At 28.7% G+C, this 23,757-nt stretch overlaps 1 protein-coding gene across 2 annotated transcripts in view; it reads right to left on the bottom strand.

Annotated features, from left to right (window-relative positions):
• Positions 1-1,046: 1,046 nt before the first annotated feature.
• The window catches only part of LOC122520864 (A disintegrin and metalloproteinase with thrombospondin motifs 9), an 81,649-nt gene continuing 58,938 nt past the window's right edge, over positions 1,047-23,757 (bottom strand). Inside the window, exons 6-29 of one of the 2 annotated variants that reach the window (XM_043641182.1) lie at positions 20,174-20,465; positions 18,983-19,190; positions 11,979-12,193; positions 11,563-11,715; positions 11,284-11,433; positions 10,010-10,154; positions 9,478-9,815; positions 9,292-9,380; positions 8,033-8,380; positions 7,280-7,446; positions 6,621-6,880; positions 6,115-6,493; positions 5,790-5,957; positions 5,446-5,586; positions 5,229-5,351; positions 4,834-5,004; positions 4,465-4,692; positions 4,116-4,316; positions 3,716-3,904; positions 3,217-3,536; positions 2,833-2,969; positions 2,514-2,707; positions 2,281-2,399; positions 1,047-2,145 (exon numbers count right to left, since the gene is read on the bottom strand). In XM_043641182.1, coding sequence (XP_043497117.1) covers positions 2,310-2,399; positions 2,514-2,707; positions 2,833-2,969; positions 3,217-3,536; positions 3,716-3,904; positions 4,116-4,316; positions 4,465-4,692; positions 4,834-5,004; positions 5,229-5,351; positions 5,446-5,586; positions 5,790-5,957; positions 6,115-6,493; positions 6,621-6,880; positions 7,280-7,446; positions 8,033-8,380; positions 9,292-9,380; positions 9,478-9,815; positions 10,010-10,154; positions 11,284-11,433; positions 11,563-11,715; positions 11,979-12,193; positions 18,983-19,190; positions 20,174-20,465 — 4,706 coding nt within the window. In that variant the 3' untranslated portion in view covers positions 1,047-2,145; positions 2,281-2,309. Of the gene's footprint in view, positions 2,146-2,280; positions 2,400-2,513; positions 2,708-2,832; positions 2,970-3,216; positions 3,537-3,715; positions 3,905-4,115; positions 4,317-4,464; positions 4,693-4,833; positions 5,005-5,228; positions 5,352-5,445; positions 5,587-5,789; positions 5,958-6,114; positions 6,494-6,620; positions 6,881-7,279; positions 7,447-8,032; positions 8,381-9,291; positions 9,381-9,477; positions 9,816-9,999; positions 10,155-11,283; positions 11,434-11,562; positions 11,716-11,978; positions 12,194-18,982; positions 19,191-20,173; positions 20,466-23,757 lie in introns of both variants that reach the window. The other variant, XM_043641181.1, reaches the window with a different exon arrangement.

Below are 23,757 nucleotides of genomic sequence, written 5' to 3' on the forward strand. Positions count from 1 at the left end.
TTTGTTAAATTCTACTGTTATATTCTTCTTCTCATTTGCATTTTTTTGTTTCATTAACTAAGTAAGATCGAATAAGTAAAAAAAGAGAAAGAAAGAGAGAGAGAGAGAGAGAGAGAGAGAGAGAATGAGAAAAAAGAAAAACAATAATAATAAAGAATTACGTCAGGCTATGTTTTGTTCTGTTTCTTTTTTTTTTCTATATCAAAACACAAATTCATCTAATTATTATTAATTTTTTAGCCTTCGTAGTTTTCGAAATACTATTACCATTACTATTATTACTATTATTATTACTACTGTTATTTTTTTTTTAATATTAATTATTATTATTATTATTATTTATTATTATTATTATTATTATTATTATTATTATAATTATTTTATTATTATTATTATTATTAATATTATTACATACTGTTCGGTTGTGTTTCGAGAATTGTTAATTTGTTAACGCTGCGAAACTTAACATATTAACGTAATTATTATATAGTCAATAATAAAAATTAAAAGAAAAAATACTATGGCGTTAAAAAATTTGCATTTTTAAACAATAACATGACTAACGACTGTTTCTTGAACACGTCGTTCTCTACTATTATGTAATTTATTTTTATACGGTTTATTAATATTATGAATTTCCTTTACGATCAAATATGTTTTTTGTTTTCTTTTTTTTAGAAAATTCTTTTCGCGTAAGTTAATTCGTTTATGTTATAATTACGTATGTTTCTATGTTCATTTGTGTATCCGTCGTGGAAGATATAAGTATGGCAGTGCATAAAAATAATTAAGTCAGTTATATAGTGCGTTGGTACCTTAAATTATTAGATGATTTTTCGTTTTTTCTTTTTAAATCAATTACCACTTTTCTATACATATTTTATACTTTTCGTTAGATTTGCGTTTTAAAAGATCTAACGGAAAAAAAGTAATTAGTTTAAATTGCCTTAAGTAATTAATTTTAATAATTACTTAAAAAACTTTTGGCCCGCCTTGTATCTTTTCTTTTCTTTTTTTTTTCTCTGTTTTCTTTTTCTTTTCTTTGCGCACGAGATAGAGAGAGAGAGAGCATACGAACAATATTTATTTTGTTTCGTAAGGAACGATTCAGAATAAGTGAGGCAGTGATGATTTTGATTAATCCCTCGATCTATGTATACTGATGAACATGATAAGGACCGCATTTAATACTTAACAAATGTATTAGGTGCTAATCGAGCAATATTAATTTTTATGGAGCCCATATTTTTTATATTCATTTCTAAAAAATAAACAACATCTTAAGATATTGACTAATGTAAAAATCAATCCAGAAAAAAAATGTTCTTTTAGTTATCATTATTATTTTTCTTTTTGAATTTAAATTTTAACCCATTTATTCTTATGCATTTTTTAAAAATGCAAATATCTGCAGGTATATGCAGTATGTTTGCTGTAATCAAAGTAAAAATCAAACGCATATACTATTTAATTTAATAATATTTTTATTTTATTTTTGAAATGTCGAATTTATTTAATGTTTTTAATTTCTCATATTGCAAACATATGCGTATACCTGTGTGTATTTTATTAAAATAAGGCTTCATGGAAATATCAATCATTTATTTTCAATAAATAAACGAGTAAAAAAAAATATATATATGTTTAAAGGCTGATATCGATGTAACAGCGCACCTAAGGGTTTCAAAAAGTATAAATGCGACCTTAGATATAATTCTAATGATTCCTAGTCACGACGATGTATACTTATACAGTACGTAATGTCGTTATTCATTTTTGTTCTCTCGCATTCTTTGGCAAAACAATAGATATAACTCTAAAAATGATTCGTTCTATCCTTCTTCTTCTTCTTCTTCTTTTTTGTTATATATAAGCATATATATATATGTGTGTATTTTGTTTTACGCGATATAAAAAAAAAAAGTCTCTTCGTTATTGTTCTTCTTTCACCATTTTTTTTCTTGCTGAATTTTCATTAAAGCGTATTTGCAAAGAAAAAAAGATAAATATGGCGATAAGAAGTAATTTCAGGCAATCATTTTAGGCAACTCTTGCTGTCCAATAACAATGCCCTAATTAATTTTCTTTTAGAGACATTTCTCTGTATGGAAGACTTTTTCAAATCCCTCCAGTATTTCCTGGAAACTGTAAAAACATTTGTAAAATTCATATGTCAATTATTTATATTAATAACAAATGTAATAGATATTAAAAAAAAATTATTACTTTTTAATTATTATTAATAAAATAAATGTGAAAATAAATAATTAGAATACAGACCTGAATCAAACGAAGTGTTATTTTACCGATTAAGGTGGTAAAACATCCAGTTTCAAACCTGTCTTCGGTATACAAAATCCGCAATCACCGCCACATTTACCAATAACTTGTTGATCATTCTAAAAAGATTAATTTTTTGTTTGTTTGTTAATTTTATTTTCATTCTAACTTTATTCTAAAAAAGAATAAGGCAATTTAATAGAAAATAAATAAAATCATCTTGAAATGCTCACTATTTTATTGATCGAGAGAACAGTACTAGACGTTGTATTAGTCCAAGAAACTTCTCGTGACAAGCTTAAATATGTACCACCCAAATTAATGCTGAAACGACCTTGAGGACAATAACGAGTACTATAACAATCTCCTGCTTTACCAAATTCGACTCGATTTAATCCTTTAGTTCGAGAAAATGTATAATCGTCAGCTGTTAATTAATAACAAAGAAAAATAAATGATCAACATTTTTTTTTAGCATGCAAAAATAAATGAAAAGTACGTTTATATGTATTAATTGAAGAAAAAAAAAGAGAATAAATATCTTTTGTTTACCTATAATATATAATTTGATAGGATCCAAACGAACTCTCTTGAACATTGTTACACCTGATATTGTCCTTCCATGAGTGAAACAATTACAACTATCGTTCCTTTCTCCATCGTAAGGACATGTTTCTGGATATCGTAGCCTATTTTTAAAACAATTAGAAAGATCATCATTTACATACATATACATATGCAATATAAAAATAAACGTGAAATTTTTTTTTACTTTTATTTTTTGGAGAACGGTTAAATATTGAATCTTACTGCTTTCACAGTCTATTTTATCAGTAATTTTACTATCTAAGATTATTATTTAAAATATATATTAATTATTATTATTATTATTATTATATATAATAAATGAAATATTAATATATTTATTTATAGTACCTCTTATCATATATTTCAGCATAATTATCTCGATCACCAGCCGGTAATGTTAAATATTCTCGTGGTTTGAAAGTCGACATTTCATGACAATAAATAGACATTAGTTTTCCACCAATAAATAGAGAATATTCTCCATCCTTGGTAGTCGAGAAACGTTTCTTTGCTTCAATACAGGTGAGAGGAAGACATCTTCGTTGATTACAATTGCGTTTATATTTAGGTTTTAAGCTTAATGGGCATTTTGATGCTGGTTTACCATTTCTGTCGACACAAAATACTTTACGTATTTGTTTACCTTTAAAACCACACGGTTGACTGCACTGCAATTAATTATATCAAATAATTGTTATTTTAATTAGTTATTAATTAACGATATACTACAAGATATTATTATTTCGTTTATACTTAAATAAAAATATTATATATTTTTGACTTGTATGTTTGTGTAACATATTTATGATATTTAAATATTTCATTGTAAGAATAATTCATTACGTACTTTCTTCCAATCGCTAGTTTTCCAAATATATGTATCATTACATTCACGCAATTTACATGTTTCTTCTGTATGAAGTCTCTTATTCATTGAACAACCTTTAGTTGTTTCTGGATCAGTCCAACCGTAACGGTTAACTTTATGGCATGTTACATTACGTCGTTTAACACCATCCCCACATTCTGCCGAACACTTGAAAAATATAATATTATTATGTTTTATTGTCGAGTTGAATGTAATACTTTATATATATAAGTCGTATATTTTTCTATTTGAAACATTTGAGTGCGTTTGAATTATTCAATAACAATTCATTGGTAAATGAACATTTTATACAGGTTGAACTTAAAAGATGAATGATAGTTATGGTTGTATCTTTTGTCGAGATAGGAGTATTTTATACCTCCGACCAGGGTCCCTCTTGCCACATATAACCATAATTGCATGGTTTACGTTGACATTGTCTCTCAGTTTTTGGTTTTTTTAGGCCAGCTATTTTAGTGCACTGTTCATCGCTCACTGGCCTTTCCAATCCATCCTTTCCTATGCTCATCATGCATTCTATTCTTCGTGTTCTTATTCCACCTCCGCACGTTTTTGAACACTGGAAAATATTTAGACAATTTGTAACCATCCTAAAGAACCCCAATTGATCAGTGATCTTTCATCACAATATCATTTCTTTTTCTTTTTTCTCATTTTACTTTATAATATTTGAGTTACGTTTTTTTTTGGTTGGTTTATATACTTACAGCAGACCAACTGGACTTTTTCCATCTACGAATGATGCTAACTTTTGGATGATGATTATTCTGATTGCCTTGATTGTTAGTCGTTCGACAAGATTGATGACATTGTTTGGTATCTTTAGGTTTTGGTCTCCTATTACTTGAACATTCTTTATCGTTTAAAACCCCTCCTCGTGGACTTTGACATCGTACTTGTCGACGTTGGATTCCATTACCACATTTAACGCTACACTGTGTAAACGAATTGGTATAGGATGAATTTCTCATCAGAAAGCAAAAAAATCTCTCTCTCTCTCTCTCAATTTTCTATTTATCTGTATTTAGTTGAAGAATAATTATCAAAACGAGTTCGATTGAATTCGTTCAACATACCTCACTCCAATCTCCAGTGTTCCAAATCGGACATAGATGACGATTACAGGTAATCGTATTATCTGGTTTTTCATCAGGATTGCAAAGATTTTCATTAATGTACATGTTTGTTTCCATTGAAATACATTTTACTGTTCTTGTCTTGAATCCACCGTTGCATGGTTGTGAACACTTTATTTTATAAAACATACGGTATATCATTTTTCATACTTTTTATTTTTCATTATAATTTTCTATATTATTATAGTATAATTAAATTCATTGTGAAGAAAAAAAAAAATATATATATGAATATAAAAAAATTCATTATACTAACATTATAATTTTACATGTACAATATATATATACATATTTTTTTTTCTTGATTTATTATAATCATTAAAAGTAGAACAAACCTTTCCAAATGACCCAGTGACCCATTTATTAACTGGATGAAAACTAATACCATTGCTATCTATCTCGTTATCTTGAGGATAGAATTCTTCGTGTGGTATATTAGAATATATTATTTGATTTGTCTGTATAAACACGTAAACAATTATTGATTTAAATTTGCAAAATATTTGAAACATAATATATACATATGTATACAAGAAAATTCATTGATTTTACCCCTGTAATACATGGTTTTAATATGCAGGAAGTCCAATTTTCCGGTTTATTCGATGGTAAACATTTGTCACCGATTGAACCATCCGTACCTTTACAAATAACTTTTCTCGTTTTAATTCCTTCTCCACAGGTTACTGAACACTGAATAAAAATGATAAAAAATACAATTCGTTAATAATTTATTTGTACAATTAATAATGTTATTAATACGTCTATTAAGTTATTTTTGTAAAAATAAGAATACCACAAAATTATATAGAATCATGTACTGTGTTTGTATTTTTTTAATTAACGATTGACTAGGTTTATAATATATGGTATAATAATTATAATATAAAATTTACCGGATTCCAATCGGCAACTTGCCAAGAGTAACAAGGCCCAGCATCGCAAATTTCTTTAATTGAAAATTGTTGTAAAGTGCCGTTGCAATTGCTATGAGGAACAATACGATTTTCCACGTGACACCAATAAGATCTATGACGTTCTCCAATGCCACAGCTGACCGAGCACTATCATAAATAATATATCCCTTTTATATATTATATTTCATCGAATACATATAAATTAAAATTAAATACAATAACAAAATATATTAACATATAATAATATTATATATTTTTACGTATATAAAAATCGATAGAAAAATTGCAATGTTTTAAATCTTACTTTGCTCCATTCACCGAATGTCCATTTGGGACAAGCTTCTTGACCGCAGATATTTTTCAATCTCTTTTTTTGACCGGCACAAGTTTCGTTTAATACTTGTCTATCATTCGAATCAACACACGTTGCCATTCTATATTGAATACCACCTCCACACGTTACACTGCATGCTCCCCATTCGCTATATTTCCAATGAACATCATTACATGGACCTTCACATGGTTCCAATTCGTTAGGTCTTTTCAAATGAGAACATAAATGGTCAGGTAATGAACGTACTGGATGATTGGAATACAAGAAAATTTGTTCGCATCTAGTTGTAACTATGCGAGTTCCGTTACCGCAATGACTTGAACATTCTGATTCCGATGTTATTTGCCATCTAAAAGTAACAATTTTGTTTATTTATTTTTTTATTGTTTTTTATTTGAGAATAGAAAGTTTTTTAATTTAGAATTTTGGTTTAAAAATAATCTCTCTCATTTTTCTACGACACGATGATAACTTACTGTAACATACAATGGCTATTACACATTTGACTTTCTTCTCTTGGTTTTATTCTATTATCAACAGCACGACAATAATCGTCAGTTACGACGTCCTCGTTTTCGGTACTTCTACATTCAGCTTTACGATATTTCGTACCTTGGCACATACGACTACATTGTGACCATTCGCGCAATACCCATTTGTAACTGTTTAATATTTTTTTTGGTACGGTATATTCATATGTTATCTGCGGTGGATGCAACATTTCAACTGATAATACCTAAAAATTATACACACAAATATTGTATAATTAAAAATTTTGTATTATTTTATATGATATTTTTGGTGGACGAGTAAAATAAGAAAAATTATGTTAAAATAATTTAATTTAAGTTCTATAAATTAAATTGTCTCTAAACGAAGACATTTAAACGTTTTGTATCAAATATTTCATCCTGTATACTAAATTGATATTTTTTTGCTTATGGTATATACGTATACATATATGTTTATAACTTTTACATGCACTATATATAATAAGAAAATTTATATATGCAATATTTAATAATTATTATTTATATTTTTTTATTCGTTCACCAAGAATATATTTTTTGGGGGGATTAAAAAAATAAGATTCATTGAAATATTATTTTAATTATTTTGAAGTAATACTACCTACTTCTAAAATCAAATCCGTGCTAATAGGTCGTGAACTATTTAATCTTTCGATGATGGATTTAGGTCCACTGTATTCAATCGTAACACCAGGAAATACTACAACCTTTTTATGCATTATAACGAAATTTCCATTTAGTATATACTCCCCATGTTCACCGAGACGTAAAGCTACAAATATAATTCAATCATTTATATTGTTTATTGCTAAGTGAGATAAAATTATAATATAGATCAGAGGTCAGCAAATATTTTTATTAAAAAAACTGATGTTCATTGATTTACGACGAATGATACTATCTTTGATTAATTGAAGGACAAATCGCTAGCTTTGATTTTTACTAAATATTTGTATAAATAAATTTGTTCGCTCAAATTTAAATTAAAAAAAGAAAAGAGAAAGAAATAATAATAACAATTAAAAGAATTATCTTTATATTAACTTTATGGCATTGAGATAAAAATACTTGATCGTTTTTTCATGTATATATTATTATTATTATTATTATTATTATTTGATAAATTTAAAAAAAAATAACTCCAGGCTTGCAATCAATGATGCACTTTATGATAAATATGATTTTGGATGCACTTTTTGTTGTATACATATGTACGCAGATTTAGGGCTTGAAACGGTTTCAAAAATAATGATACTGTAAATTGTTAAATATTTAAAGAATCTAAATAAATATTATCAATATATTGTGTGTGTGTGTGTGTGATAAACCCTAATTATATAATACCATACACATCTTACCAAGGTAATTATCATCATAATGGGATTTAAACCAGCCATGTTGTCTGATATCGATGTTGCTACTTCCAGCAGGTATCTTGGTAACTCTGTTATATCCGTAAGCGGTTACATTGTAAGAACCATTTATTCTCTGGCATGTTGAATTGTCACCACGGCATACCCCACATGTGTCGAGTTCTGCTGTCGAATCTAAAATGTTATCGCATCCTGCGGGTTTGCAACGACCGTTCACGCAGAGATGAAACGTGTCCGGTCCGCAGGGCGTACCGTCGATCACTTTATCGCGAAGCATGTAATACTGATTGCCCTCTACTTGACAATACAATTTGCAACGATCTTCCGGTTGTACTGGAACGTAATTATAACGATTTTATACTATTATAAGTAAAATTCAACGATATATGTATGACCAACCAGAATTCATGCCATGCAGAAGCGATCGAGTAGGAAATGTTGTTGATCATTATATTATCTATTACCAATCAAAAATCATTACACACAATACTATATTTTGATCTATTTATTTTCATCGAGAAAAATTACTTTTATTAAATTTATCAATCGTCAAGTATATATAAAAGTATCGATAGTAATGTTTTAACGAGCATTAAGAAAAATAAGCATACTTTTTATCAAACCTAATTTTTATAATTAACTTCATTTAACTCGGATTATAACGCAAATGTTAAGTTTATGATTTTTGATTGAACACAGACGATATAATTACGTAGCACCACTCTTGCGTATCTTAAGATATTATTTAATGAATTTTCGAAATTTATTTAGACTTCGAATATTAAAATAAGGTATCTTTTATTTTCTTTTTTTTTTTTTGATCGAGCAATCCAAATGTGATTAATAATAATAATAATATCACCCAATTCACATTATTAAAGTTGTTTGAAAAGTTTCTTTTACCATATGCACGCAGTTACTTTATCTGACGGTTTATAATATATAAACATGAAAGCTTATCTGCCAAATGTTAAGTTTTTCAGTTATCGTTTAGTTTCATTCATAGTCATGTCCTATACGTCCTTCTTCATGCGTTTTTAAATATAAAAAATTAAAGCAAGAACAGCATTTGCGATAATGTAATGTTGCATTTAAAAAAAAAAAAAATAAGTATATAAAAATAATGTTAAAAATATTGCAAATGTGTGTGAATGAATGCAGTTATCTCAAAATAATTCGTTAATGTTGTATTATTTTATATTGTAAATTTTTATATTATGATATAGATTAAAAATGAAACTCACTCCGAGCGTATTTCGCGTGCCAAATTACATCCCTCGCTAGATTAGGGATGTTAAGATTGTTATTGTTGAATTCCTGACACTGTTGTTCCCTAATAACGAACAACTCCGATAAAACATTTGATTCCTTAGGCGTGGATAATTTTGAACAGATTAAAATGAAAATGATCATTTGATTTGTGTTCATACCTAAAATCTGGACTACCAGGTGGACATTCCTTAGTTCCACAACTTTCGTAATTGACTTGTTCACCCACGCAATAATTTCCACCATTTTGTGGCGGTGGATTATCACATTCCCGATATCTTTTCTTAATTCCGCCGCTACAGGTGCGTGAACATTCCCCGTAAGGACCCCATGGACCCCATTCTCCGTCAATAGGATTTAAATCAATTTGTGATACGCATTCACCACGTTGACACCATTTTCCTCTACCACAGCTCGTACCATCTGCCCAGGGTGTGTGTTCTGTGTGACACAGGTTGTCCCACATTGGAACGGTACACCATAGTGTCCTGCACACTGACTGGCCGATAATCGACCAATTGTTTCATTTACTTTTTTTTTACGTACGCGTACATCGATCAATCAATATTAGAATTTGTTAATTTATTGACTTTTTTTTTTAATTTCTTGATAGAAAAGTGTTAATTATAGTTAATAGTTTACTCCTTATTCTGTAATCGTTCGAAGGAACGTTTTTGACTTACCATTACTCACCATGTCATGGCAAATCTTCGATCCTAGACCGAATACCAATTCGCATTGTTTGTTTTGTGGATAATCAATTCCCGGTAGTCGTGCTGCGTCTGGCTTTTGTATACTTTTGCTGGGTTCATCCAATAGACAGTTGGCACGATCTGTTCTGTAATCAAATTCAATACAAAAGTCAATTTTATTTTAGATTAGTGTTTTAAGTATGTACTATATTATATATCATGAAATTTCTATCGAGAAAATGAATTTCTATATTATTATCGTGTTGGATCGATCTTAATTAAATTAAAGTTTAACTTTTGGAAATGAACGAAACAACACCCTGTGCTCGGTAAAAGAACTCTTCAGTTAGAATCTCGCGAAACCGGATTCCTAAGCGGGGAGAAGCAAAGGAAGCTCTTCTCTTCTGCTTTGAGAGAGAAAAACTTGTAACACTGGCTCACTTTATACAGTGCTCACGGGACCGAACTGAATTCATTCAACCTTTCTACGAATGTGTGTTTTCTATTATAAGATGAAATTTGTATCTTTTAATAAATACGATTTTAATCCTTGTATATTATTTGACACTTTAATCGAATAACGTTAATGTTTTTTTTTTCTTTTTTTCATTTTATATTCCTACTGTATCGGACAACAATTTGAAAATATATATTTCTATTAAAAGAAAATCTTATTCTACGTGAAACAATGCAAACATGAGTTAACGGCAAATTTTCTACGTCCGATAATTTTATATCAGAAAAAACGAAACTCGGAAGTTGAAATTATTTTTTTTCTATGATACCCACATAATACAGAAGTTAAGTATGTTTTGTTGAGAAGAAAAAAGAAAAACAACTATAGAAATATATTCCAATAAGATTCGACTCGTGAAACATTCTTTACATTGAACGAAAGTGTAATAACTCGTTGGGTCAATTCAAATAGACGATGACAGTAACTACTGCAACATTTTTGAAATTGAGTCGATTCGTTATTCTCTTCTTCATCATCTTCTTCTTTTTTTCCTTTTCCTATTATTATTATTATTATCTTTGGCAGAGACAAATCATTCTCTTAGCTTTTATTTAATCCTCGTATATAAGAGAACAAGAAAGTGTCTCCTTATTGAGTTAAGCGATAAATGAGTCATCATCGTCACACTGTATACGACTGTCCAAGAAAGAAGTTGAACTTTCCAAAGAGGGTGAACGTTTCGCGTTGATTATTATACAGGGTGACCCTCAAATAGAACCGATCTCTTTGACCATTTTGATAATCTATGTTCTACTTACTCGAGAAATTCTGTAACGTAATGACGTGAACATCTAGACCATTCCCAAGGAAAGGTTTCATCGTCCAGCATCCTGAACATGACTTTGTGTATTCTCGAATGATTACGAAATTCGTCGCATTTGGAATCGTCGTCGTGCGGCATGTTTAAACTAAACGATAAATTAAAATAAAATAAAATATATATATATATATATATATCGTTTTTTTTTTAATTTAAATAAAAATATTTTATCTCGTTGAAAAGTAATAAATGAAATGTATTATTTGTTTTCACTTACACATGACCGATTTCGTGAGCTATAGTGAACGCTGCAGCTAAACCATTGTCTTGTACGATTGCACAGGACGCATCTGGGGAACACATTTTGCCTAATTCGGCAAGACCAAGTGTATCGCAACGTATTCCTCCAGGATTAAGGCACAGGTTATGTCTAAAAATATATATAACTTAATATTCTTATCATTAATTATTATAAGTTCGTAGTAATAAAAAATTGGGTCTAAAGTTTCTATCGGTATTGGGATATAAGCTTTATCTAAATATACTCATTTAAATAATTGTTCATTATATATTAGGTTTGATTTGAAAATAAAATAAAAATTATCTAAAAAGGAGTAGGGGTGGGTTGATTTGAAAAAAGAAATCATTTAGGAATACTTTTGAATCTTTGTGTGAATTTGTATTTTAACAAACCTGGTGAGAAGTAATGCCACATCGTGATGTTCTGGTGATGGTTCATCGGGATTGTTAATTTTTTGCCAACGACAAAATTGATTCAACATGTCTATAGCAGTTACCTCGTAATTATCGTCATAACTTTTTCCAAATACTTTGTCAGCGTGTACAATTTTTGTTACGAATATGCTAACAGGATTTCCAATTGATCGGTCCTTGTAAATTCGGGAAACCTGTCATGTGAACGAAACAAAAATTAATGAAAAATAAAATTAAAATAATATATGTATATATATATATAATTATAATAAGTAGGTAAAAGTGGTTTTAACTTTGTTAATATATTAACAGTTTTATAACACATTAACAGCCTTGATATATATATATGTTAACACATTATTTTTTTTTTTTATGAAGAATTATTGTATCAATACTTTCAAATATTTCTATACTCTTTTCTAATATCATCCGGTTAATTATTTTATTTATTTTGTCACAATTTTAAAGGTATATTGACCTATATCAATAATTCATTTACAAACTATCGTCATTTACAAGAAGAAAAAAAAAAGTAACTGACAATCAATCTTAAATAGGATAAGTATGAATAAGTATTGACATAAAAATACGCTTATCGTAAAATATTATTTCTATGCAAAGTGCAGATGGTAAATACAATGTATAAATAGATTCATTTGCATTTATTAACCTAGGGGAAAAAAATATGTACTTTATCATCTTCTACAACCGTGTAAATTCATACCTAATCGTTCCTATAAAAGAAGAATAACCCTTTCATTACACACATTTACTCGTTATATACATTATACACGTACACATACAGTCATACCAATAGATTGCATCACAAGGACAGTTATTATCATTTACCTGCTTGGTTTTCGAAAAAAAAGTGGGAAAGGTATAAAATCAGAAAAAAAGAACTGATCGATCGGTTGATCGATTGATCCATATTTTGTCATTTTTTTTTATCTTTCCCTGCCAACCCCCTCCTCTCCCCCTTATGAGAAATCTCGTTCGACAACTTGGTCACGTTCGGACGACTCTGACGAAACACTGACATGAGAGAAACTGCTAATAAGTAACTACTAACTATCCAACTAACTGTTGTAACAATCATTATTAATCGTTTCTGCCATTTCTATTAATACTAATACCACTATCACGATTCTCTGTTCTTCAAAACAAGGATAGATCAACTTTGAATTGTCGTCATCGATCTTCATACATATACATGGATTCGTATACCATATTTAATCTAGGATAAATGACCCCACCCCTTGCCCCTAGCCCCCTGTCCACCGCATTAACAGGTGAATTATTAGACGTCTATTCGTTCGCAAGATTCTTTTCTTTTTTTCTTGTCTATTAATCTTTTTTTATTTTCTTTCTCTTTTTTTTTTCTTGTTTTCGCTGAAGAATTTTTTTTTATTTAGGTCGTATCTAGAAATAAAAACGATTATTATTATTATTATTAATATTTTATTATTTTAATGTATATTTTAAAGGAATGAATATAAATTATTCGTAGATATGACGGATATTGTCGTTGCAATTATTATCATTGTTTGTAGTGTCTTTGAATATGTATGTGTACATATTTGTGTACAAATAATAATAATAATTATTATTATTATTTTATTATTTTAATGTATATTTTAAAAGAATGAATAATTATTCGTAGATATTACGGATGTTGTCGTTGCAATTATTATCATTGTTTGTAATGTCTTTAAATATATATGTGTGCATGTGTATGTACAAATAATTATTAATATTATTTTAATGTATATTTTAAAGGAATGAATAATTATTCGTAGATATGACGGATATTGTCGTTGCAATTATTATCATCGTTTGTAACGTCCTTAAATATATATATATATATATGTGTGTGTGTGTGTACAAATAATAATATCCCACGCGAGACCACGCGAAACCGCACCTCTTTAGAGAGATCAGGATGCAACGAAATACAACATCCCACGAATTCAAGTCAAGCTTCGCTTTCACGACGACGACGACGACAACGACGACGACTAATAAGCATCTGCAAGCCCACGCCCCGTCTTGGATGATTCAATCTTCTTTCTTAACCGTTTATATTAACATCGATACACACTCGACTTCTTCTTCTTCTTCATCTTCAATCAAATCCAAATCCAAATCCAATCAATGTGTTCCCACCTTTCCCCTCCCCTAGTCCCCCTCCCTCTCCCCTACTCCATCGTTTCGTTCGTTTTCATTCGTTTTTAATATATATCAACGAAAAGTTTTTCTTTTATATCACATCACGTTGTTGTTAGAACGTTTTAAAAACACGAATTTTATTATTTGTTGTTATTCGTACTTTAAGAAAAAAAAAAGAACAATTGTATTTGTATAAATATATTTAAACGCAAGTAATTAAAAAAAATAAGAGCGAGAGGGAGGAGATTTAAGGGAGAAAAAGAAATAGGGAAATATTTTTTGTTAGATAATATTGCCCTTTTTTCTTTGTTTTTTTTTTTCTAATTAGATTAAATAAGTTTAATAGTCGTATACATTTTTTCCTAATGATAAAAAAGAAATAATAAAGAAAGAAAGAAAGAAAAAGAAAAAAACGAAGAAACACTAAAAAATTGTTTAACGAACAAAGGGTGGAGGTGATTATACTACGATTAGTAAATATTTTTATGTTGAGATAATAAATTTTGATTTTTTATTCTCACGAGGATGTTTTCTAGGATAAAAAAGAAAAATAAAAAGGAAAAAGAAACAAAAAGGAAGAGGCATATAATAATAATTTTCCTTCGTCCTATAACTTTTCCTATCGAGATAAAAATGAAAGTGCGATAAAAAAAAAAGGGAAGAGTGAGAAAAAAGAACTATACTACATTATGATGATGGGGTTACTACTGTTTTTACGTAAGAGGTGTATTTACTCGCGACTCGTGTGGGATGGTATTGTTATCGGTGTTCTTACACCTGTGTAATATTATCTGCCGGTAACTACTTTGATGTACCATCGCAAATAAAACACGATAGCATAGAAAGAGAAACAGAGATAGAAAAGAAAAAAGACAGAGAGAGAGAGAAAGAGAAAGATAACACAACGTATGCATGTGTGTATATGTGTCCCCTTGTTACAGCAGTTGGAAAGTATAAATTTGTATCGAAAGACTATAAATCATCGTCGTTGAAACTTTCACCAATTCAGTTTATAGTTATTTTAATTTTATATATAGTTGATAATTTTTATTAGATAGGAAACGTCGTTATATTTTATCTTTTTTTTTTATTTCTTTTTTGAAATAAAATGTAATTGCCACTATTACATGACAGAAATTATAATTAACGGATACGTATTGGCCTAATCGTTCGTACTCTATTATCGATTGATTTTATAATTATTATATATGATAATATATTATTTTTGTTATTATAATACAATTTTGATGAGACAATAAGTAGTTTCGCGTTGTTTGGTTTGGTTTGTTTGTTTGTTTTTTGTTTCTCTTTCTTTTCTTTTTTTTTTTTTTTATCATATAATTATTAGACGATAGAAAATACACATACAATGATCGAGGTTTAACCTAATCGTTTTGTACAAACTAGATCACGCGTAGGATGTATCGAAAGCCAAGTAAGTAGTAAGTAGGTTTATCTTATACGACCGATCCAACGTACACGTAATTTTTCCATAGTCGACACAAGTCACGCCTGTTACTCTACTTTTGAAAGCGGCGCCTAGGATACGATAGTTAATGTAGTATACGATAATGATAATAATAATAATAAGTAAAAAAAAAATTTAAAACAAAATTGAAAAGAAAAAGAAAAAGAAAAAGAAAAAAACAAACAACGCGTTATTCGTTTTACCTATGACAAGATAAAAAATGCGATAAGAATATTTTCCGATTAGTTTTTTCTATCTTTATTTATTTATTTATTTATTTATTTATTTGACAATAAATCTTCTTAATTGGTCCGTCATTTGTTTTATTATTTTGTATTTTTCATTCTAATCGCTGATAAAATCTCCTCAATATTGGTCTGTCATTTTTGATTTTCAATATTATTTATTTTTGTTCATCCTAATTGCTGATAATATACAGAAAAGAGAGTAGAAGAGAGAAGAGTTGAATGCATTTGCATCGTCCTATCCGTGTCATTTACCATCATTAAATTCAACGCAAACGAGATTTATCTATCAATTATTTCGGTTAATAGAATATTCGTATATATACACATTACAAATAATTATACCAAGATAATTTTTTCTTTTCTCAAAACGTGCATTAAGATCTTTCTTTTACATATATATTATTAATTTATTTTTCTTCCTTTTCTTTTCTTTTTTTTTTCTTCTTCTCGATCTCTACTCTTTTTATTCTTCTCTTTCAAACGATATAAGACATGAGAAAGATCTTGATGAAATATGGCACGCGACGTTCAAAAGAATTTTTTAATCGTCACGTGCGTATATATGTACATACATACATACATACATATATATATACATATGTCTTCATCTTTGCGTGCTTCTAACGAGAAAACAAGAAGAATGAAAAAATTAAAAAAAAAAAAAAAAAAAAAACAGAATTGCAAAAACATCGTAAGAAGCTATTATAAATTCCCTTGTAGTAGAAATTAAAAAGTGATTGAAAGAAAAACGAAAAGAAATAACAAGAAAAACATATTACAAGTCGTGTATTATATAAGAAGAAGAAGAAGAAGAAGAAAAAAACAATGAAAAATTCAAATCGTCATTTACAGGATGACCCATACTATTGAGTATCATTACAATCTTTTTGAAATCTTGTAGAAATTTTTTTAGTATATATATTTCGATTCTTTTTTAATTTAAATATTTTTAACTCCTCTGTCTTTATCTCTCTGTCTCTCTCAATATGATTCAATATTCGATTTATATTTTATTATATGTGAATACATTTCCATTCGTTCGAATGAGAAAAGATACAAAAAAAAAATATCATTACAATCTTTTTGAAATCTTGTAGAAATTTTTCTAGTATATATATATTTCGATTCTTTTTTAATTTAAATATTTTTAACTCCTCTCTCTCTCTCTATCTCTCTGTCTCTCTCAATATGATTCAATATTCGATTTATATTTTATTATACATGAATACATTTCCATTCGTTCGAATGAGAAAAGATACAAAAAAAAAGAAAAAAAGAAGAGAAGAAGTGTTAATAATTTATAAAACACTGAGGTAGGTAAGTATTTATATATGTATATATATATATATATATATAAGTATATATATATTATTATTGTATACTTATAAATAAGTACTTATATTATACTTTTATACAAGTTAATAACGCAAAAGTTTTTTGTCACTAGCAACAGATCATATCGAAATTCATTTTTATATTTGATTTGTAGTTGTCGATGCATCTCCAGTGCATTCCTTTTCTCTCTCTCTCTCTCTTTTTATTTATTAATAATTTTTTCTTCGATAAAACCTTTCGATATGGTAGTCCCTTTAAATTCATAAGTCCCTTTTATCGATTTCCATTAATCTTTCTTACCAACGAATAAGAAAAAAAAAAGAGAGAGTCAGAGAAAGAATGAGAAAGGAAGAGAAAGAAAGAAAGAGAGAGAGAGAGAGAGAAAGAGAGAGAGAGAGAGAAAGGAAGCTTATTATACGGACGACTAGATTCGTTAATGGCTTTCTCCATTGATATTATTCTTTTTTATTGGTTCCCACGAGAAAGATTAATATAAGTGTGTGTATACGTCTGTGTATGTGAAAGACAAGAAATACAAGAAAGAGAGAAAGATAGATATAGAAGTCGAGAAAAAATAAAAATAAGAAGCACCTGTTAATCTGAAGATAAAGTAATATGAATTATAGTAGTTGAATCAACGACAAACTCCCATTACATATTCCTGCATATAAATCAAAGTTTCTTTTCTCTTATATTTCTCTCTCTTATCTCTCTCTTTCTTTCTCTAACTAACTAACTATCTCTCTATCTATCTATCTATCTATCTATCTATTTATTTACCTATCTATCTATCTTTCTGTTGACTCTCTGTAGAGTGACTAGTTGAGTAAAGTAGCTACTTACTTTTACAAATAATCAAATTTCACTGACGGAAGTTGGTACACGGTTAGGAGGTTTACACGTTTATATACGGTTGTCTTGATACAAGATGACTAATGGTCGAAAGTTCTTCACTGGGTTCTTACCTTAACCACGACTGAGAATGTGAGATTATTTAGGAACAAATATATATATATATGCTAGACTTTGGGTGGGGGGGGAGGGACAGTGGGTGTCGAGAGACTACAGGTCTACATATTTGCATAATATTTAACGAATGCGAGATAACGTCTACAGATTTACAAGATCGATGGTCCTTCTTTATGCTTGACGTTTTGTTTTTCAAGGATTTCATCTTCTTCTTCTTCTTCTTCTTCTTCTTTTTTTTTTCTTCTTACTTACTTTTATATTTGAGCAATCTATATGTATATATTTAGGTGAGAAGAGACCACAACGTCAAATATTTATTTCTATCTATTTTCTTGTTCTTCTTTTTTTTTTTTTTTATCTATTGTATATATCAAACATATAAGATAGATGAGTCAAAATATTGAGAGTTTATCTTTCTTTCTCACACGTATATAAAAGTAATAGTACTGATATATATGTGTCTCTTTTTATCTTTTTTCTGTTCATCTATTGAATTTATATAACTATTTATCGTATAAGATAGGGAAGTCAGAATATTGTGAATATTTATTTTTCACTTTTATACGTAAGATAGAGATTACGCATTAAATATTGATTTTTGTATCTTTCTCTCTCTCTCTCTCACACACACACACACACACATATACACTCTCATGAGATATATACAAATGGTAAATATGAGTTTTTGATCTTATTCTTTTGTTCTCTTTTTGTAAAAAAAAAGAAAAAGAAAGAGGAAAAAAAAGGGTAGGAAAATAATAAGATAAGAAAGTAACTTTGTAAGATAATCTTACCGTGCTCATCAATACTAAAATGTAACTATCCAGATTCTCGCCGTGATACTCGGCCATCTTCTCATCCGCTACTACCATAATCTCGATAAAATATTCTCGCGGTAATGCACGTTGCGGTCTCCAAGCCACGAAAGGATCAGATTCCATTTCCGAGTCCTGGAGATATCCCTCCTTAGGATAATTTCGTCTGCGCTCGACGGAGTAATACCTAAGGCACGATATCACAATTTCCAGAGAGAGAGATAGATAAATAGATAGATAGATAGATAGATAGATAAAAAGATAGAAAGAGAGAGAGAGAGAGAGAGAAAAAGAGAGGGAAAAGGTGAATAGGTTGTTTTTAGAAAAGAAAAAAGAAAAGAAAAAAAAAGCGCAAGAAAATGAAATAAATTTATATTAAAAGGAAAAAAGGAAAAAAAAAAGAAACAAAATTCTATCCTAGGAATGCTAACCCTCCAAATGTATGCATGCTTTATGATGCAAGATAGCGTGTTGCGTTTTGCTGGTATCTTGTATCGGCTTCATGCTATACGCATACTTATACGTTACACAATTCTCCAGACCGTGAATGAAACGTAACGAACTGTATATGTATTGATCTATCTACCTATCTGTATATATATATATATATATCTTTGTATACATTTATCTAAACCCATAAAGGATTGATTTTTTTCTTATAACCTATTTTCTAATCTTACGGATATAGAAACGTATTCATACAATACAATTTATTTAAAAGAAAGTACGTATATATATAGATGTATTAATATGTCAAGATTTTTAATAAAATTGATATATTTTATTGAAATTATACCTGTATTATATAAATTATATTATACATGTATAATTTTATATATATATATATAAATATAAGTTGGTGTTAAATTGTATAATTTAGGTAAGCCTTAAGACGAAAAAAAGAACCACATATTTTACAGTATTATAAGAAGGTATTAAAATGAAATTTAATAAAGAAAAAAATCTTTTTTTTTTTTTCTTATATTACTTTGATATCAAATCTCAATTTTCATACTTCAAACTATCTCCCTAGAATATAAATTTATAGATGGATATCTGGAATATTATGTAACGATTAAGTAAGAAATTATGAAAATAAAATTTAAATAATAATAATAAGAAGAAGAAGAAGAAAAATAAAAAGAAAAATAATAAAAATATGATACATACCGGCTGTCCCGAAGAGAATTACGATGTTCCCTGTGACCGACGAATTGCGTGAATTCCTCTTCCGCGTAATTTTCCTCTCTCCTGATCTTCCTACTCCTACTAACACCACCACCACCACCACCACCACCACCATCATCACCACCACGATCACCATCGTAATCCTCTTTAAAATAATCCATCGACGTTTTCACCGTTAACGATCTACGTTCTCTTGGACGATCACCAACGTAAATCTTTTCACCTGAATTGTCGTCCCTTAATAAAATTGGTGCCGCCTCGTCTGTATTGTAATCTGTAAATTATTAATATAACAAATCATATTATTATAAGAAAAAGAAGACAAATTATATGTGTGTTAGTATACAGGTAACCCTTTTACAACACGGTATCTTATAACACCAACAACCGACAAATTTTTATACAACACTTTTTTACAGTACTGATTTAACATGATTTTTGTTTAACACACGTTTACAAATTAAATTATATTAAAATAATTAATTGTGGGCCTCGTATAATAATAAGAACCTATCTACCGTGTTATAAGAAGGTTACCTGTACATCTGTATATTATCGTGAAAGATCGAAATTGAACAATGTCAAGATTCACATGGTCGTTTGTCAACACATACCAAATATCTGTTCGGTGAAAGACCGAATATTATGGTTCATTCTATTTATGATCATGGCAATTTAATTAACAATAAGAAGGAAAAGAAATTTGCGATAAAAATACGTGAAACTTTAAAATGGAATAATTCTAGCTAAATAAAGAAAAAAACAATTTTTTCGAAATCTCTTGAAAAGAAATAATACACGCAAACGTAAATTTATTTATTTAATTGTTTAATTACACTCGCATACATCATACGCGTATGAAAGTGTTTAAAAACACACGAAACGAAATTTCAACAAACTTTAATCAAATCGATAGATCGATCAATGATTAACTACGCGTTGACATAATTGCAAAGTTTAAATACGGTTGTCGATCAACGTATTTAACTGGTATAATATGAAGAATTAAAAAAAAAAAATAATAATAATAACAAAAAAGAAACAAAAGAAACAAAAAAAATAACCCCCGGAAAAAAAAGAAGAAAAAAAAAATCATAAGATACGTGTTCGTTGTAGACGCGTGATTTTGCACCGATCGATTGATCGAGTTGTCCGATCGATTAATATGCATCGTTTCTATTTCGATATTATTTATTATTAGAAGAGAAAACTGTTAAAGGACTTGTATAGATAATATATCATTGCGTCAGAGTGCTTTTCGTTTCGAATTTTCTGATATGCGAGCACGCAGTAAAACAGGGCCGTAAGAACAAACTATAAGACGCATGACTCTTCGTGGGGGAGGGGGCGGAGGGGGAATACCACATTTTCGAGTATACAGTCCTCTTAAGTCTTAATATATATATATATATTTTTTTTTTCGTTAATAGAAGAAAATACAATGAATTTTCTGCGAGAATTATAAGTAATTTTTTGCTTAGGTATGACACATTAACGTTAACATGATGCATTACATTGATAAGTGTAAGTATCAGTATAAAAAATATAGAGGAGTTGAAAATAAATTTTGTAATAAGTAATATTTTGTATAAAAATTCAATTTCTTTTCTTTTTATCATTTTATTTAACACGTACGTATTATATATATATATATCTGTACATTTTTTGAAAGCAAATCGTAAAAATAAAAAATAACAATCTTCCAATAATTTTCATTACTTAAATTTCAATTTAAAAAAAAAAAAAAACAATTTTATATAATTTTTTTTTATTTAATCCGTATAATACGTGTATACATATAACAGAAACACACGTGTTATGTGTAGTAATTTTATTTTACTTATGTAAAATTAACGATCAAATGTTTTTCGATATCAACGTTTGTTTTCGACAAATTTAAAAAAAGAAGAAAAAAAGAAATTCGGATAAAAATAAATATAATAATGTTGTTATAATGATGTTGCATAGGATTAAGGCCTTGAAAAATACTAATACGACCCTGACTGCACGCGAGATCGATCTTCCGCTCTCCTTCGATAACTTGTCCGGCGATTCGCAACGATTGCGCAAATTCTTTCATGAAATCGATTAACCTACATCATATCGATTGATTCAACGTACATAAGTACACACAAACACACACACACACACACACATATATATATACGTGCGTATAGATAAGTTTGTTACATTACAAGTGACAGAAGTGTCGATGCATCTTCGAGATAGAAAATTAACCATCTGAGGAAATAATTGATCTATTGATCGATTGATCGAACGATTTTCTAACGAAATAATAACAATAATAAGAAAAAAGAAATTAAAATATCATTATTATTATTATTATTATTATTATTATTATTATTATTATTATTATTATTATTATTTATTTTTTTTTTTCGCATTGGAATTTCAGGTTTCATAGAGTTCTTATTAGAGTTACAAGTAAAGAAAATGTTTCAAAGGAATTGCGACGAAGATTTATAGCTTATGGAAAAGTAAGATATATTTCATTGAATTTTATTGGTAATCTGAATGGTGGTGGTGGGGGTGGGGGTAAAATAATTATACAATATATATATATTACTCGATACACGAGAAATCAATTATATTAAACGGAATCATCGATGACGACGATTGGTAATAGTATAATTTGTTTGTTAACGAGGATAAAATAATTTTCCCATTGATCATTTCGTCCGAAGATAGGAAAAAAAAAATTAAATACCAATGATTCGTAATGCAATTCGTTCGTTGGTTGGTTGGGGTGGGGGTGGGAGTGGGGGGAGTAAAATAACTTTCGCGTTTGATCATTTAATCGGAGAAAAAAAAAAACAATTTGATTTCATAGACCAGATAAATGATGGAATTTGTTGGCGGAGGTTAAATAATTCTTCTGGTTTAATCATCGGGTCTGAGAAAAAGAAAATTGATTTCATAGATCGGATTACAAACGGAATTTGCAATGGTGGGGATAAAATAATTTTCCGATTATTTATATTTCCTGAATTATACGATTAAATGTCTATATATTATATTCACGTAGGAAAAAAAAGAAGAAGAAGAAGAAAAAGGAGAAAAAGAAGAAAAATAAATATAAGAAATGAAAGGAAGAAAGATTGATTCAAAAAGGTTTTATAAGTATCTAGACAGTGGCAGACAAACAGGCTCGTCGATATTATTGACGCCTACTGGCGCCTTCGGGGCTCCTAACGTGGAGAAGAAAATTATACTCTTTTCTAATCTACGAGCTGCGAAAGTGGTCCCCGATATGATGGATGCTTGTAAAAAAAAAAAAAAAAAGAACAAAAAGATTCACTCTCCTCAAGTATTTTCGTTCTTTCTACTTCTTGATTTTTTTATTCTCATTCTACGTCGTTCGTAATTTTTCTTTTTCTTCCTTTTTTATACCATTGCATATATTCATCACACATACGTACGTACGCATACGTAAAAGACAAATTTCATTAGATGCATTTATTATCATACAAATTATCAATGAATATTGTATATTTTATTGTAATGCACAAACTTTCTTAATTCTTATACGCCGCACAAATTTTATT

Source organism: Polistes fuscatus, unplaced genomic scaffold (genome assembly GCF_010416935.1).
Source record: "Polistes fuscatus isolate 324 unplaced genomic scaffold, CU_Pfus_HIC Scaffold4, whole genome shotgun sequence".
NCBI classification, from domain to species: Eukaryota; Metazoa; Arthropoda; class Insecta; order Hymenoptera; family Vespidae; genus Polistes; species Polistes fuscatus.